This window comes from Aotus nancymaae, unplaced genomic scaffold (genome assembly GCF_030222135.1).
Source record: "Aotus nancymaae isolate 86718 unplaced genomic scaffold, 86718_ANA_hifiasm-v0.15.2.pri h1tg000108l, whole genome shotgun sequence".
NCBI lineage: Eukaryota > Metazoa > Chordata > Mammalia > Primates > Aotidae > Aotus > Aotus nancymaae.
Genome location: NW_026988523.1, coordinates 21623241 through 21641649, shown reverse-complemented (window position 1 = coordinate 21641649; position 18409 = coordinate 21623241). Strand labels below are relative to the sequence as shown.

The window sequence follows — 18409 nt, the reverse complement described above, 5'->3', positions numbered from 1 at the left end:
CTAAGGATGCATTTTCAGCATCATATAATTCATTAAATTTAGTCTCTATCCCAAGACATCCATGAAAAAGTCAGTCCATATATGAGATTATATGTTTAAGTATGAAATCTGTGTGCTGCAAACCAAAATAGGATAGAAATGGTAAATAACACAGGTGAAAATCATCAAGGAATACTTTGTGTAAATGTTTGAACATTACAAAATGTTTATACTTTGTGTTAATTTTGAGGATAGATAAAATTGATTAGTCAAAGTTGTAAAGGAGAAGTTTCTAATCCAAGTGGGGTGGGAGTGTAGGATGTTGTATAAGCAAAGGCATAGAACGTCAAGCTGAACAGGGAGATACCTGGCGTATTGGAAAGACGTGGGCCAGATAAAAGGCAAACAGAGAGTTTAGACTTTCTTGCCAACATAAAAACAGGAAAATTATAGATTTTTAAGAAAAATAAAATAATAAAGTCAGTTTTGAGAGAGTAGCCTGACAGATGGCTCTGATTTATTGAGTAAAAACAAACACAAACTATTCTCATAAAAGTCAGAACTCACTCTCTTCCATAAAGAGAGGTCCTTTGTTTTATCTTGGGTGAAATCAGTGACTTTGAGTTATGCTTTTGAACAAAGATGGCATGCATTATTTTCCTAGAATATTTATGTCCAACCAAAGGAAAGAAAATGAGTTAAAAACAAAGGGAGTTACTGCTCTCCACTATGTTTAGGTGTGTGTATTGCTGGTATGTATGGGATCCTGGACCTTTCAGTGATATTTACTGTCAAATGTATAATATTAGTGTGTGACAACTACATTGAACCAAAAGGACATTGTAAGGACATTGAACCAAAGGGACATTGTATATTTAGATAATAAAGTTGATGTTTTGTTTGCCAGGTAACAGAAACACGGACTGGTCCTCTTGGCTGCAGTAACTATGACAACCTAGATTCTGTCAGTTCTGTTCTGGTTCAGAGTCCTGAGAATAAGATTCAGTTGCAAGGTATGTAGGTAAAATTTCATTAATTGTCTTATAAGCCTGGATGGCAATTATCCAGTCGTGATTTCTTTTCCATTTTTTAAAATAAACTGCATATACGTACAGGCTGTTAAAAACTCTCATGAAAGACTAGTTTCATAATTTTAACTGGTACAAGAAAATATCAAAATTTGCTTTTCTTCTCAAATTAAGTAACATACAGCAATTGAAAATCTATTTTAACAATATTTTTCTTACATATAGTAATCATTATCTCATTATGTTACAGTTTCTTCATATGCTTGCCTGAGCTTTGACTTTGTTCTTAAACATTCTTATAAAAGTTGTAACCATATTTGTGTATAGTGTAAAATGAACTGTTGACATTTTGAATATAATCTAATGTGACATTCAAGATTGTATTTTTCTTATGGTAAATAGAAATGTACTTAAGAGTATATTAACAAAATATTTATATTCATATTATTTCCATTTTAAAGATAGATTTTATAATAATAATTTGCTATTTTCTATTACCACATATGTTAGATATTCAATACAGAGTATTGTATTCATAAGAACTTTTAACAAATACAATAGGTATGCATACTTGCTCATTCTTGTAGGCAGGAACAGGTTATGAATACACGTTTTAACACTGCTAGTTGAACAAGTTCAGATAAGTCTTTGTGATGACACTTATTGTCAAAATTAAGTTGACTGATCAAACAGGTAATTTTGAGTTGTTTTTCTCTAGTATGCCTTTTTGAATTGCATAAGTTAGAGCTGAATATTTACATTATTCAGTTTTACATAAAAATGCTTAAAAGCTTCAGAAACCCTACCAGTTTTTCTCTCAAGTTTGCAATCTTGAAAAATGTAGCAGTGACCCTGCGTGGTGGTTTACACCTGTCATCCTAGCCTTGTGGGAGGCTGAGGCAGGAAGATCACTTGAAGCCTGGTGTTCAAGAACAGCCTGGGCAACATAGTGAGAGATACAAAAAGGAAAAATATTCACTGGACATTGGTGTTGCAGGCCCACAGTCCCAGCCACTCAGGAGGCTGAGGCAGGAGGATTACTGCAACCCTCCTATGACCACACCACTGCACTTCACTGTCACTCCAGCCGGGAGACAGTGAGACCCTGTGTCTAAAAAATAAATAATTAACTAATTAATTAATTAATTAAAGGAAAAATGTAACAGCATTGACTTGTTTAAATTTGTCCCAAATAGTGAATGAATGCCATTTATTTTGAGTTGTATTGAAAGTACAAAGTTCTTAAATATTTTAACAGTTTAAATGTTACTCAATTTATCAATATCAATTATAGGTTTACATGTTTTAAAATATTTTCTCTAATTTAAATAAAAATGTTGTCCACCAATATTTCTTGCAATTCTCTACTGCTTACTCCTTTTTAATATATGGATTAACTTTCCATCAGAATATGAATTATGATAAAAATGATAACACATGTTTATACCAATTAGTATGACTATTTCAGTTTATTATGAAGAATAAAAATATTATAAAAATAATATTAGATTTATTGATTTTTGTCTACATTACTGTGTTCAGTTTTCAAAATATTAAATTATTTTTTAAAACCCTCAGTTCCTTATCTGTCTGGAAAAATAATTAACACATGGAATAAATGATGGAACATTTCCCTTTTGTATAATTATTATTTCTATGCTCTTCAACTAATGTGAGTAACTCAGAAACTCCATCTCTTTCTCTTTTTTTCATTTTCCAGTTCTATATTTTTAATTGTCTATTACAACTTTATTTATGTGCTGGTAAGCATAATGTCCTTTCTGAAAATAATATTAGGAAGTCAATTTCAACACCCTCAATATTTCATGCACTCTTTTTAAAATTTAATTGGTATTTACAATCCAAGTATAATGTTGGTTCACCTTTTCAACCTTACCTTAAAAAGTGATGTGAACTATTTATCAATTCTGGATCAATGTTACCATGGTGCCTTCCTTTGAAGGATATAGAAATTTCTGGGTCACCATATGTGGCAATTGCAAATAGCAGTATCACTGAAGAATCTTTTATTAAGGTAACAACAGAGATGTTCATGTCTTTCATAGTTAGCTAGTTAGATATTTGGTCCAATGAATCGATGGATAGAGATATAGATGATAGATAAATAAATATAGATAGTTGCTTGTGTTTTGTGTTTTGTTTCTAAGTACCAGATGAAGTTTTAGAATCAGAGTGTTTGACCCATTTTGGAATATTCTGAATTCAGGTACATTCTTGAGAGAATTCTGAAATTATGACAATTTTTCGGTAACGACCTTCTTCTGAAACTCTACTCTTCCAGTAGAAAAAGAAGTGTTCCTGAAGTGGAATTGAATCTAAGCAAACAAATAATGCACCAATAATTGTTGAAGTCAACTGGATTAGACAACTAATTCAGAACAAATCTCTATGACTTAACCATATTAAAAAAACCATTTTTAAAAAATGAGAGATATAAAAGAAGGACTTTGAGATCTGGTTTTCCTGAGACTATTACAGAGCAGACATTTTTCAAAAATTAAAAGAACCCTAGCTACAACTTTAAGTTATTGATGAAAATATATTTAAGGTAGATAATAAAAAGTAGTTGTAAGAAGTTATTGGCAAACACATATTGAAATAATAATATTTCAAATTTGTTTAACTGCTTATGAGCATAACATATCAAACAAGGTGCCTCGGAGTGAAAGTGTAACTGGAATAATGAAAAGTTATTTATTAAGTTTTGATAGTAATTTTTTGCTAAAATTCCAAGACCTTGAGAAAATGATTGATTTATATGACTGAATCACAAACACTTTTCCATATCAGTTGGTTCTCAATATTTTATTTCAATTTATTTATTTTATTTGACACAGGACTAAGCTATTTTCAGATGGGTGATTAAATTTAATTTTTAATGATAGGTCATAATTGTTTTTGGTTTATAGCAAAAATTGAATAATACTGCTTCATGAAACTTTTTTTCATATTTACTAATTATTGAAACACATTTTCTAGTACTTACATATATATATAAATGAAGATGGATAATAATTTATGCTGAAGGAAGTGTCACTCTAGTGAAAAAAAGATGCATAAACTAATCAACAAAAGTCCTACTCAGTCATTCAAGCCATGTGTTTTCAAGAAGCTGATTATATTTGCTTCAAAAAATATTTATCCATACATATCAGTGTACTTCTATTAAATTGTATATTACATACAGTAGGTATAGTAACTTATGTCAGAAGTATTTTTTAAAATTTTTATTATCAAGAAATTATATATAGCATAATTTATGCTATATAATATTTCATATTATTTAGATTTTCAGGAAATATATGTATACATATATGCATTTCAAGATATTTGCTTTTATAGAAGATAAGTATGACTAGGATTGAGAAAAGGCATTGATGAATAAAAATATATTTGAAAACAAATATTTAGGGGTAGTAGAATGAAATAATGACTAGAAGGAGGAAACGAGAGTGTGTGTGTGTGTGTGTGTGTGTGTGTGTGTGTAATTTTATTTCAGGAACAATTCTTTTTCCACTGGAAGAGTAGAGTTATGAAAAAGAAGGTCATTACTAAGAAACTGATAATTCACATAAACATGTATCTGTACACACACTATACATACAGATATACAGATATTTTCTTACTTTTGTGACCCTAATTGCTTAGGCAATTAATTATATTTATTGAATCACATGTATCTTATGTAGTTGCATCTTTTATTTTTCCTAAATATACTGCAAATAACTCTGTGACAAATATATTTCTGTCACCTTCACATTTATATCTTACCTAGCAATTTTCTTTAAAATGAGAATAGTCAATAAATATTTATTCTAGGTGAAATGAAAATTAATAAAAAATTGAATATATGTCCTAAGAGTGCTTTTTCCAACAATTTGCAAAGGAAATTTTGCAATTTGTCAAGATATTTGTAAATTAAATTTTTTTTCTAAATGTTAAGAATTTTATTAAATAGACCTCTAAGATAGTAGTAAAGGGTCAAAATAGATGTTTTTGTTAGACAGAAAACATGTAAAATTATAACAATTTAATTTTTTTGTAAGTAACAGTTTGCTATTACCAGGTTTTTCCTTAGCTTTGTATTTATTTTTACCTACTTATTTTTTTAAATATTTAGCATTTAAGTTTTCTTAAGAAGCCAGAAATACTGAAATCAAAATGATTTTTTGAAATATCATAACAAATGTTACTCCCTGAGAAAACTCCAAATATTAATTTTATAATAATTTGCATAGTTTTTAAAGAAATAGGAACTTTACTAAACATGTTCCTAGAAACTAATGAGCTATATCACTAGGGCTGTCTATACATGGCAAAGAAATAATCAATCAGTCCTTCTGTTTCCTTTAGTCATTTTTAGTATTCACTCTTTGTATTATAATAATTATATGTTGTTAATGGCATGTGATAAGCCTTACCATCAACATTCAATATGTATTTTACCAATGGCATAACTCATTATATGACATTTACATTGATGTGGGCTGGTAGTCTGCAAGCAAAATGAAAATATTGAAAACCACTTGAAATCAACTGGCAGAAAATAAATGCATAGTATTTTCAAAGCTTTGGAAAGATAGGCTTTATCTATGTTACATAAAAAATAACCAGATATTATGATAAATTACATCAAATAATCTGAGTTTTTAATCATCTCCATGATTAATCATCTCTGTTTCTGAAGGTCCATATTTATGAAGTCAGCATACATTGAAAAAGTTAAAAATATTTGCAGTATGTAGACTTAGATATTATTTTGATAGTTTAAAAATACAAAATTCAAAATTTAATATACTAAAATTTTTACTATTTTGATTGAATACCGTAAATAAGTATTTTAATTTTTTCTTTAGAAAAGTAAATTTGTTTGATTTGTTTGTTCTTCAAGGGCTTCAAGTGCTTCTACCAGACTATCTTCAGGAACGTTTTGTACAAGCAGCTTTGAGTTACATTGCTTGCAATTCAGAAGGAGAGTTTATCTGCAAGGAAAATGACTGCTGGTGTCACTGTGGTCCCAAATTTCCAGAATGCAACTGCCCCTCCATGGACATTCAAGCCATGGAAGAGAATCTTCTTCGAATAACTGAAACCTGGAAAGCCTACAACAGTGACTTTGAGGAATCAGGTAAGACATACATTTTAATAAAACAGTTTTAAATTTTGACAAAAAATATGTTCAAATGGCTAATTTGTCCTTTTGCAAGAAACTATTACATAGTTGGAAAAGTTTTCATTTTTTTATTCTTTCAAATGGATATTTTCATTGCTTTTATTACTGGTTATTAAATGGTGCTTTGTGTATTGCTATGCACTATTGGGATTAGAATTTACCCAGTACCTATATTGATGTGTTAGTCACTTAATAAATAAATTTTTTTATTTTCTCAGTACTTACCGTCTGATACCTCTGAGGTCTCTCTCTACTTTTCTAGTGACTGCTGTTTCTCTTGTGCAGCAAAAATGAAGACAGTATTTGTTTTATACCTTCTTCAGTGTAATTCTCGTTAGTGCTTATTTTCACTTTACTTATTTTTATAATAAAATTACATTAATTTTAATTGTGTAGTGTTTTGTGGGTTGTTAGTATTGTTTTCTTTTTACTTAGTTAAAAGATACATATGATATTTATTGTCTTTATGAGTTTTAAGCACATGTAATAAACACATTTATATTCTTTTATCCCCTTCATTTTCTCCCAATGCCCACTACCCTTCCTGGCCTCTGGAAACCACTATTCTACTCTCTATCTTCATGACATCTACTTTTACTAGCATCCACATAGGAGTGGGAACATGTGAGTTAGAACACTTGTCTTTCTGTGACTGACTTATTTCACTTAATATAAAGGCCTCTTGTTCCATCTGTGTTGCTGCAAATGACAAGATTTCATTCTATTTTGTGGCTGAATAATATTCTATTGTGTACATGTACCATATTTTCTTAATCCAGTCATCCACTAATGGGCAGCTAAATTGATTCCATATTTTGGTTATTGGAAATAGTGCTGCAATAAATAAGGGAGTGCAAATAAATGTTCTATATACTGATTTCCTTTATTTTGGATATATATTCAGTAGTGAGATGAATAATATGGTAGTTCTACTTGAAGTTTTTTTAGCAAATTCCGTAGAGTTCTCCTTAGTGGCTCTACTGATTTATCGTCCCACCAAAGGTGTAGAAGTGTTCCTCTTTCTTTGCATCCTGGCCAGCATCTGTTATTGCCTGTCTTTTGATACAACCCATTTTAAATTGGGTGAGATGATAGCTTATTGTAGTTTTGATTTTCATTTCTCTGATAATTAATGAAGTTGAGCATTTGTTCCTATTCCTGTTTGCATTCTTTATGCTTTCTTATGAGAAATTTGTATTCAGGTCTTTTGCCCAGTTTTTAATTGGATTATTAATTTTTGTTTTTAGTATTTTGTTTTGGTTACTGATTGTTTGAGCTCCTTATATGTTCTGGTTATTAATATGTGGACAGATGATGGTTTGCAAATATTTTCTCCCCTTCTGTGGGTTATCTCTTCACTTTGTGGATTGTTTACTGTACAGAAGCTTTTTAGCTTGATATAATTGTTTGTCTATTTTTTGTCCTAGTTGCCTGTAATTTTGAGGTTTTACACACAAAAAAAAAATTTGTGGAGACTAGTGTCCTGTAGTGTTTTCTAAATTATTTCTTCTTTTAGTTTTATAGTTTCAAGTTTTGGATTTAGGTCTATAATTTATTTTTATTTGATTTTTGTGTATGGTGAGAGATAGGGGTCTAGTTTTTTCTGCATAAAATTATCCAGTTTTTCCAGCAATATTTACTTAAAAGATTTTCTTTTCCTCAGTGTTTGTGTAGTCTTTGTCACAGCTGAGTTGGCTGTAGATGTGTGGATTTATATCTGGGTTCTCTATTTTATTCCATTGGTCTCTGTGTCTGCTGTTATCCCAGTACTATGCTGTTTTGATTGCTGTAGCATTGTGGTAAATTTTGAAGTCAGGTAGTGTGATGATTCTAGATTTGTACTTTTTTGCTCATGATTACTTTAGTTATTTGGGTATGTTTTGTGATTTCATATAAATTTTAGGATTTTTTTTTTTCTATTTCTGTGAAGAATGCCACTGGTGTTTTGATGGGAATTGTGCTGAATCTGTCAATTGCTTTGGGCAGTATTGGCATTTTAACAACATTAATTATTCCAATCCACAGGAAAAAAAAACTTTCCATTTTTTGTATTTTATTTCTTTCATAAGAGTTCGTAGTTTTTCTTATACAGATCTTTCCATCTTTTGGTTTGATTGCTTTGAGGTATTTTATTTAGTTGTAGCCATAGTATATGAGGTTGCTTTCTTGTTTTTTCAGATTATTTGTTGATTTCTGTAGTTTATTTTGTATTCTGCAACTTTACTGAATCTTTTTATCAGTTTAACAGTGTTTTCATTGAGTTATTTTTTCTAGGTATGAAATTATGTTGTCTACAAACAAGACTAATTTTACTTTATCTTTCCAATTTGTATGCTTTTTATTTATTTCTTTTGCCTACTTGTTCTGAACAGGACTTCCATGTCATATTGAATAAAAGTGGTGAAAGTAAGCATACTTATCTTGCTCCAGCCCTTATAGAAAAGGCCTTTCTCAAAAGAAAAAGTTTTTTTTCCTCACTCAGTATAGTGTTAACTGTGGGTTTGACATACATGGCCTCTATTATGTTGACGTATATTCTTTCTATACCCATTTTGATGAGAGTTTCTGTCATGAAGTGATGTTCAATTTTATCAAGTGCTTCTTTGGCATCTATTGAAATAATAATATGGTTTCTGTTCTTGATTCTGCTAATGTGATGTATGATGTTTATTGATTTGGATACATTGAACCACCTTTGCATTCCTGGAATGAATTTCACTTGATCATGTCAATGTGTTGTTGAATTTGGTTTGCTAGTATTTTGTTGATGATCTTTGCATCTCTGCTTATCAGTGATATTGACGTATAGTGTTCTCACTCCCTTTCTGTCATGTTTTTGTCTAGTTTTAGTATCAGGGTAATGCTGGCCTCATATGATGAGTTTGGAGTATTACCTTCTATCCAAATTTTTGGAGAGTTTGGATAGAACTGGTATTGGTTCTTCTTTAAATTTTGGTAGTTAGCAGCGAAGCCATCTGGTCCTGAGTTTCATTTTGATGGGAGACTTTGCATTATATTTTTGATCACCATGTTGGTTATTGGTTTGTTAATTTTTTTGTTTATTCATATTTCAATCTTGGTAAGTTGTATGTGTACAGGAATTTATTTATTTCTTTCAAGCTTTCCAATTTTCTGGCATGTAGTTGTTCACAATAGTCTCTAATGATGCTGTGTGCTTCTGGGTTCTCAGTTGTATGTCTCCTTTTACATTTCTGATTTTATTAATTTATGTCTTTCTTTTTTTCTTAGGCTAAGTATTTGTCAATTTTGATTATCTTTTCAGAAAATGAACTTTTCCTATCATTGGTCTTGTATTTTTCTAGTATCAATTTCATTTACTTCCCTTTTTCATTTCTAATTTTATTTATTTGCCTCTTCTTCCTTTATTCTTAGTCTGGCTAAGGGTTTGTTAATATCTTTTCAAACACCCAACTTTTCCTTTTGTTGAACTTAGTCTCAATTTTATTCATATCTGCTATGATTTTTATTACTTCTACTAATTTTGGGTTTGGTTTATTCTTTCCTAGTTCGTTGAGGTGCATTGTTAGGTTATTTGAAGTCTTTATACTTTCATGATTTAGGCATTTTTTACTTTAAACATCATTCTTTATACAGATTTTATTGTATCTCATACGTTTTGTTGTATTTTCATTTTTCATTTGTTTTACATAATTTTTTAGTTTCCTTCTTATTTTTTTATTGACACATTGGCCATCCAGTAGGATGTGTAATTTCTATGTGTTTGTGTATTTTCCAAGGTTCCTCTTGTTTTCAGTTTATGATTTTATTCCATTGTGGTCAGAAAAAATACTTGATAAGATTTTTATTTTTTAATATATTCAGACTCTTTTGTAGCTTAAGATATGGTCTATTCTGGAGAATGTCCCATGCACTGAAGAAAAGAGTGTATATTCTGCAACAGTTGGGCGAAATGTTCTGTTAATGTCTTTTAGGCCTGTTAGATCAAGTGTGTTGTTTATGCTCTTTCTTTGTTAATTTTCTGTCTGGATGATATGCTTATTACTGATAATGAGGTGTTAAATTTCCCTGCTCTATTTTAGTCTTATGCATATTTTTAGATCTACTAATGTATGCTTTATATACTTATAGGAAGCTCTGTTCTTGGGCGCATAAATATTGATAATTGTTTTATTATCTTGCTGAATTTACCCCTTTATCATTTTATGTTGACCTCCTATGTCTTTTTAAATCTTAGATTTTTCATCTATTTTGTCTGATGTAGGTATAGCTACTCCTTCTCTTTTGGTTTTCAGTTACATAGAGTATCTTTTTCCACCCATTCACTTTCAGTCCATGTATGTATTTCTAGGTTAAGTGAGTTTTTTTGAAGGCAACATATTGACAAAGAAGTCAAGTCTTGCTTCTTTATCCATTCATCCACTATATACATTTTAATTGAACAAGTGTGACCATTTACATTCAGTGTTATTGTTGATAAGTAAGTGGACACTACTGCCATTTTGTAGCTTGTTTTCCAGTTTTCAGTCTCTTCTTTTCTTACTTTCTCTGTGATTGATTTTTTCTGGTAGTATGTTTTAATTTGTTTCTTTTTATTTTCCATAAATTTATCTCTAGTTATGAGACTTACAAGAAAACATCTTATAGATACAACAAGTTATGCTAAAGAGATGACAACTTATCTTGGATAACAACCACAAGAACAGAAACAAACAAAGCACACAAAAAATTTTACACTTTAACTCCACTCACCCACGCGTTTACTTTTAGTTGTTTGAGTTTACAATTTTATATACTATCTCTTGACAAGTTGCTGTAGCTCTTATTGTTGTTGACAGACTTCAGTTTTGTGCTTCATATGAGGTTATCAGAGAATTGCACACCACAATTAAAGTGACAGAGTATTCTGAATGTGTCCTTGTACTTAATTTTACCAGTGGTTTTATGCCTTGAAAACTTTTTTTTTTTGGCCTATTTCTATGTTTTTACTTTCAGATTGAGGAAGTACCTTTAACATTTCTTGTAAGATAAGTCTGGTGGTGGTAAATTCTCTCAGTTTTTTGTTTCTTTGGGAAATATTTTATCTCTTCTTCATGTTTGAAGGCTGATTTTGCTGAATATTATATTTTTAGTTGCAGTTTTTTCTCTTTGAGCACATTGAAAATGCCAATGAGAAGTTTGTTGCCAGAAAGATTGAAGTTCCTTCTATGTCATTTGCTTCTTTTCCCTTGCTGCTTTTAGGATCCTCTCTTTCTCATTGATCTTCGGGAGTTTGGTTATTACATGCCTTGAGAGTTGTCTTATTGGGATTGAATTTGACTGGTATTCCCAGATTGTTCTATACCTGAATATTTCTCAAGCTTTGGAAAGTTTTTCATTATTTATTTGACTACACTTTCTCCTCCTTGCTCTTGCTCAGCTCCCTTTTGAATACCAATAATTCTTTGATTTGGTCTTTTGAGGTAATTTTCTATATCTTATAGGTGGTCTTTGTTCCTTTTCATGTATTTTTATATTTTTCCCCTCTGAGTATGTATTTTCAAATAGCTGGCCTTTCAGCTCACTGATTCCTTTATCTGCTTGGTCAATTCTGCTTTTGAGAACCTCTAATGAAGTATTCATTTCAGGAAATGTATATCTCTATTCCATGATTTCTGTTTGATTTTTTATTATTTTAATATCTTTGTTAAACTTCTCTTACAAATTCCAGAATTGTTTTCCAGGGTCGTCTTGGAAATCACTGTGTTTTCTGAAAACTGCTATTTTGAATTCTTGGTCAGAGAGCTCACAAATAAGCATCTTGTTAGGGTCAGTCACTGAAATTTTGTTCTGTCTTTTTGAGAAGGTTATGGTTTCCTGTTTGCTGTTGTTTCTTGTAGGTAAATGTCTATTAATTACATTGAATGATTAATTATTCTAGTTTTATCTGTCCAATTTGTTTCATTTATAGTTGGATATATTTGCTTAGTGATTCTTTGCTGCTGGGTCACTGCCTGACTTTTGGCTCTTAGTTGTGCCTGAAGCCCCTGTTTGTATCGGCATTGTAAATAATGAGAGCACTATCTGTCCTGAATGGGGTTGGTCCCAAAAGGATTATCCCAGCAGTGTGTGAAGGTGACAAAACATGTTCTTGACAAGAAAAACACAGTGATGGCTTTAACAAAATATGTTGTTGTTGTTATTGTTGGAAAGAACAACACGGTGAAAGAGTAAATTACACAAATGAAACAGTAAATAGATTTAGGAAGAGTTCATAAATGTTGGTTTCCTTAAGATCTATTTGATCAAAATAGCTCATAAAAATAACCAAAATAATGGAAGCAGAAATTGGTGAATAGAGGGGACTAAGATGGCTGGGGAAGGTATGAGGATATTGTAATGTTGGGGTTCAGGGGATCCCTCAGTTCCCCTGAGAGAACATTTCTCCAGGTTCTTGGTCTATCACTCCCCCAAGAATGGGAGAGGAGACCATGGCACAGTGCGCTCATAAAAGTAAATGCCAGACTCAAAAGTGTTTGTAGAAAGTGATTTATTTAGGAAGAGAGAAAGTAGCACCTAACTCTCAAACTGAGTGAGAGAATCCAGAAAGATGGAATACAGGAGAGGAAAGCAGCTTCCACACTGAGTAGAAGGGAATAGAGAGAGAGATGGAATTTAGGAGGGAAGACAGGCTTCCATGAGAGAGTGTGGAAGGGGACTCCAGAGGGGAAATCCAGGAGAGAGAAAGATGGCTTCCACGAAGGGAGTGTTCGTGGAAGGGACCCAAACATGGAGTCTGAAGTGGAAGAAGGGGACTTCTAACCTGGGAGGAACCCCCACCTTCTCTAAGAACCCTGGCCAATGAAAGGAGTTCCTTAGAACTTCCACCGGAGTGATTGACTTTTGACCTTTTCCCTGTGCCCGTGAAAATTAAAACAGAAACTGTTAAATCTCCCGGGTGGAGAGAGAAGGGACGGGGACATGGCTCTGGGAAGTTCTTGCCCTTAAAACTACGCCGTCTTGTGGACCTGGAAAGAGAACACATTCCCTCAATATGGTCATCAGATGTTACAAAGTGTCAGTTACACAGTAGAAATAGGTTTTGAGATCTATAACACAGCATGTTAATGATTGTTAATAAAAATATATGTTTCAACGGGCATAGTGGCTCACGCCTTTAATCCCAGCACTTTGGGAGTCCAAGGTGGATGGATCACCTGGGGTCAGGAGTTTGACACCAGCCGGGCCAACATGGTGAAATCCCATCTCTACTAAAAATTACAAAAATTATCAGAGCATTGTGGCAGGTGCCTATAATCCCAGCTACTCAGGAGGCTGAGGCAGAAGAATCACTTGAACCTGGGAGGCAGAGTTTGCAGTAAACGGGGATTGCACCATTGCACTCCAGCTTGGGTGACAGAGCAAGACTCCGTCTCTCTCTCTCTATATATATATATGTTTCAAAATTGCTAACAGAATATATTTCTAATATATTTCAAATATTCTCACCGTAAAAATAAATATTTGGTGTGGTGGATATGTTAATTAGCTTGAATTAATCATTCTCCACTATACATATATAATAATATCCCATTTTACCTCATAAATATATGCAATTATAATTCTTCAATTTACAGTAAAATACACATCAATTTTAAAATGATTTTAAAATCGTGGTATATTTACACAATAGAATTGTATAAAGCTTAAAGGAATGATCTAGCCAAAATACGAATAAATCTCTGAATTATCACATTGAAAAAAAGAAGCCAGATTTAAAAATATATATGTGATCCCATGTATATTAAGTATAAATTAAGCAAAGTTTATCTGTACTGTTACAAATCAGGGCAATGATACATTTGTTGGAGAAAGGGCCGATGTAATATGCATGAGGGTCTGGGAGTCTTTTTTGGTACCAAAATTCATTATTTCTTTATCTAGAATCTGGCTATATGGTATATGTGGTTTTTGAAATTTCTGAGTTATACACTTACAATGTGTATATTTTTCTGTATTCAGGTAATAATTTAATAAAATAAAAATAAGCATTTGACAACTAAATAATCTGAAGGACATAAAGACAGAATAATTGAATAGATTAATATTTTCAAAGCTCACTACATGTTATATGTTTAATTTTATAGTGAATTGGTAAAAATTTGATTTGGAATATTCATTGACCAGAGATTTTGAACTACTGGTTAGAAGCTAGTCCTGGCCAGGCACGGTGGCTCATGCCTATAATCCCAGCACTTTGGGAAGTCAAGGCGGGCAGATCTCAAGGTCAAGAGATGGAGACCGTCCTGGCCAACATGATGAAGCCCCATCTTTACTAAAAATACAAAATTAGCTGGGCGTGATGGCATGTGCCTGTAATCCCAGCTACTCAGAAGGCTGAGGCAGGGGAATTGCTTGAACCAGGGAGTCAGAGGTTGTGGTGAGCTGAGATCACACCACTGCACTCCAGCCTGGTGACAGAGTGAGACACACTCTCTCTCTCTCTGTGTGTATATATATATGTGTGTGTGTGTGTGTGTGTGTGTGTGTATGTGTATATATATAAATATGCACACAAAAGGAAGCAAGTCCTAATAAAAATCAGGCTTTTTAATCTTTTCTCACATTTGGACTATTTGTCTTAGGTTTATAACCAAAGGCTTTGCCATACTGGATTCAGTTATGTCAATATTGGGAAAACAGTGATCTAAAGAATAAATCTGTTTTTATGATATAGTACCTCTGAAACTATTTCTGATATTGAAAATTAAAACATTTAATTATTTGCTGTAATCAGTGGTCTGATGTATTCATATTTTGCTTGAGAAGTTGCCCTACTTTGGAGTAAATTCATCACAGAAAAATATTTATATTCTTTTAAATTTCAGTGTATGTATAAATAATGAACCCAAACATTTTATTGGTAAATTATATCTTCAGTAAAACCACATTCACTTTTCATGGAACTAAACAAGTGGTAAAATATTGTATTTGTATTGGACTCCTTTTAAAACTAGTAAGATATATGAAAGAGCACATTTAAAAGTTTTGAGAAAAGCTTTTGGTTGAGAGAATTTTCTTTTTTTTTTTTTTTTTTTTTTGCCTCATGGAGATAAACAAAATATAACGAGTAATGAGGCAGCTATTACATTGGGAAAATATTTCTAAAATGTTCTCACCACTCACAGGCTCTTGTAAGTTGATGGTCTTTATTCTAAGTACCATGTTTGTAAGGAAATGCACCAGCTTAGTTCCTTTCCCCCACGACTGGGAAATCATCAGAATTATGCATGAGTGCACTCTTTACATGTTTCTGCTGGGGATTCTTGTCTTTTAGGTGCAAGACATACTAATTCGTCTATTCTTATCTACATGCTTGAAATCCAAATCCTGTTCTACTCTACGTAGACATTAGAAATTGGAATGGAGTTTTAGGTTTCTTTCAAAGGTTTAATTCAATATAACAAGAAAAATTAAATAAATGCAAGTAAATAACATACTTAAAAGTTATTTTATTAAAATAAAATTTTTTTGGCTATTTTATTAAAAGAGAATATTTATTTGAATTTAGGAAATATTCCATAAATGTAAATAGCAACATGAAGTGCATGCAAGTGCATATCGTAACAATCTGGACTGCTACTAACTGTCACCATACAAAGAAGAAGGAAGTAATTTGCATATTTCATTAGGTCAAGATAACCTGTTTGTAAATGCCTTTCTGTTGTGTGTGTCTTCTCTTTTTACCGAATATAAAATTCAATCAGTAGATAGGATTAGCACAGAATCCTAAGCTATTTTTATATTTGATTATATTTGATTTATTTTGTTCTATAAAGGGCAAGTCCTGGAAAACACACCTGTTTCAGCCTGCAAATAAAAGTGTCAGGAAATTTTAAAATAAAAGTGTTTCTCTTTTCATAATTTGCAACCTGAGAAAATTTCCAACTATAATAACAATATTTATAGAAATCCTTTTATTCTCTACATTTTTAGAAAAGATTAATGTTGTTTAATAAGAAATATTGGTGGCATATATATAACATTGATTACAATAAAAAAGAATATAGGATAAAGATATATAAAAATTTAGAGGCAGAAAAAAATAAAGCACACAAAACCTCACAATAGTAATAACCACATTAAAACCAATTTATGTGTTACAATTAATTAGACGAAGATAACAATTTTGTTGGACATTACTTAGAGACAATATCTACCCAGATTTGGATTAAGGATTCAAACTTAGTGAGAAGGCTGGAAATAACAGTTTTGCATGTTTGTCTTAATAATTAAAACAAAAGACTTATGTAAATAATTACCAAAATTACCAAAAAAATAAATAACTGCTACATAGGTAAAAGTACATTATCTTTTCCAAATTAACTTTCTGAATTATCCTCAGTTGTTTTTTGATAAATGAAAGACTTCATTACTTAAGCTATAATTATGAAATATGGCAATATTCATGCAATTAATAATCCTAAGGAAAAATAAATTGATTGGTCTATATAAAGAACAGATATTTTAGAAAGTTTTTGGCATGACATTTTACTGTTTGGAAAGAATACATTACCACTTGGCGTATAGAATATATAAGGTGTGTTGCATGCTGTCAACATATGTCTTTATCAGTATCAGGTCCTATTAAATGTAGAGATATTTATTTGATGGTCTAAGAATGACAGTTGGAGGCCACCTTGTAATGACAGTCATCTAGGTGTAACTGTTAGAGAATACTAACCATTTTGACATTTCATCTCAAAATAAACTTTCTAATGCTACAAAGCTAAATAATTTGAATACTGCAGTGTTGCAAAGATTGGGTTAGCTAGATTAACAAACTTTTTTTCAAGAAAAAATAAATCTATTTTTGTTATGTAGACTATTAATTTTCTTTCTCAAAAATAGTTTTTCTCTCAGATGATATTTGACCATCAGTTTATGGAAAGAGGACATTTTCCAGGGAAAATAAGTATATCCAAATAAAATGTTTGAATTTTAACCAACATGCTACTTTAAATGTTATAATCTTTCATAAAATCTACTGTCTGTTGCTCAATGTCCATTCTCTTTCTTTGACAGTAAAGTATCCCAGATTTTTTGGGAGGATAACCTCCATTTAATTTTTGGTATTGCACAAAGTATGAGATTGAGCTTATATTGCAAGCCAAGCACAATAATCTATTTCCCTGTGTACGAAGATAGGTTCAAGATACAAAAAAAAAAAAAAAAAAAAAAAATATCAGGTCAATGAGGCCCAGAAATATATTTCCTATGGGTATTTGGAAGAGATGTAAGATTTCTTTTTTTTTTTTTCTCGCAATAGCTACATGGAATGCTATTATCTTTTCTTCTTAGTTACAGAAGAAAAACATATTTATAAAAACATTAGAGAGTTGTCCAATTATAAGAGTTGTAAGGCATTCAAGGTAGAAAAGTGTTTCTTTGGTTAAGTCCGTGAGTTGTTGAATCACTCCTGCTTCAAGCTCACCTTGCCTCTAGAGTTTTAATTACATTAGACGATAAAGTCCTTCGCTGTTAAGTCAATTTGAGATGGTCTCTCGTTCAGTATAGGCTTGGTAATCCTGCAGAAGTAAAGAATTCTCCAAAGCTTTGAGATATAGCATGGGTTACAGCATTAACTTCTTCCTCATTTGTTCCTTGCAAGTTTGCTGTAGGTTTTGCTATGTCTCTTTCCAGAACTCAGGCTGACAGCAAACCCTGAAGGGAAAAGTGATCGTGATGGCAGGAGCGAAAAACACAGCAAGCAATACATACACTAAGTCTTAAAGTTCCAGCCAGAAAATGATACATGATACACCTGCTAGGATTCCATTGGCAAAAACAACTCATAGTTAATTCAAGGAGGGTTTTTTACTTGAAAGGGAGCCTGAATATATGTGAGAAGTTCCAGTGACTCTACAGTGCACTGTTCTAATCACCAGATACTCAGTTTACTTCTCTTCCCAGGTGCAGGACTCATTCATTTCCTCCCCATGAGAAACAGAACATAAGTCACATGAATAACTGAGTCCAGCACAATGAGTGAGGCTTCACAGCCTCTTCTTCAAATCCAGATGTAGTTTATTTTGATATAAAGAAATGAAGCAAAAGGAAGTTATCTATCCCAGACATATTATATACCATGTGAGACTTTCTCAGCATAACTATAATAAGCACTTCCAGTCAGAAGGAAGAAAACAGGACACACAGAACAAGCTCAAGTTGGAGCAGTTCTGAAAATTTG

At 31.8% G+C, this 18409-nt stretch overlaps 1 protein-coding gene across 4 annotated transcripts in view; it reads left to right on the top strand.

The window, feature by feature from the left end:
* BRINP3 (BMP/retinoic acid inducible neural specific 3) overlaps window positions 1-18409 on the top strand; it is a 523484-nt gene that overhangs the window by 378926 nt on the left and 126149 nt on the right. For all 4 annotated transcript variants that reach the window (XM_012444698.2, XM_064370415.1, XM_012444699.2 and 1 more), the window contains 2 exons: window positions 887-992; window positions 5920-6156. In XM_012444698.2, the coding sequence (XP_012300121.1) occupies window positions 887-992; window positions 5920-6156 (343 nt within the window). The remainder of the gene's footprint in view (window positions 1-886; window positions 993-5919; window positions 6157-18409) is intronic.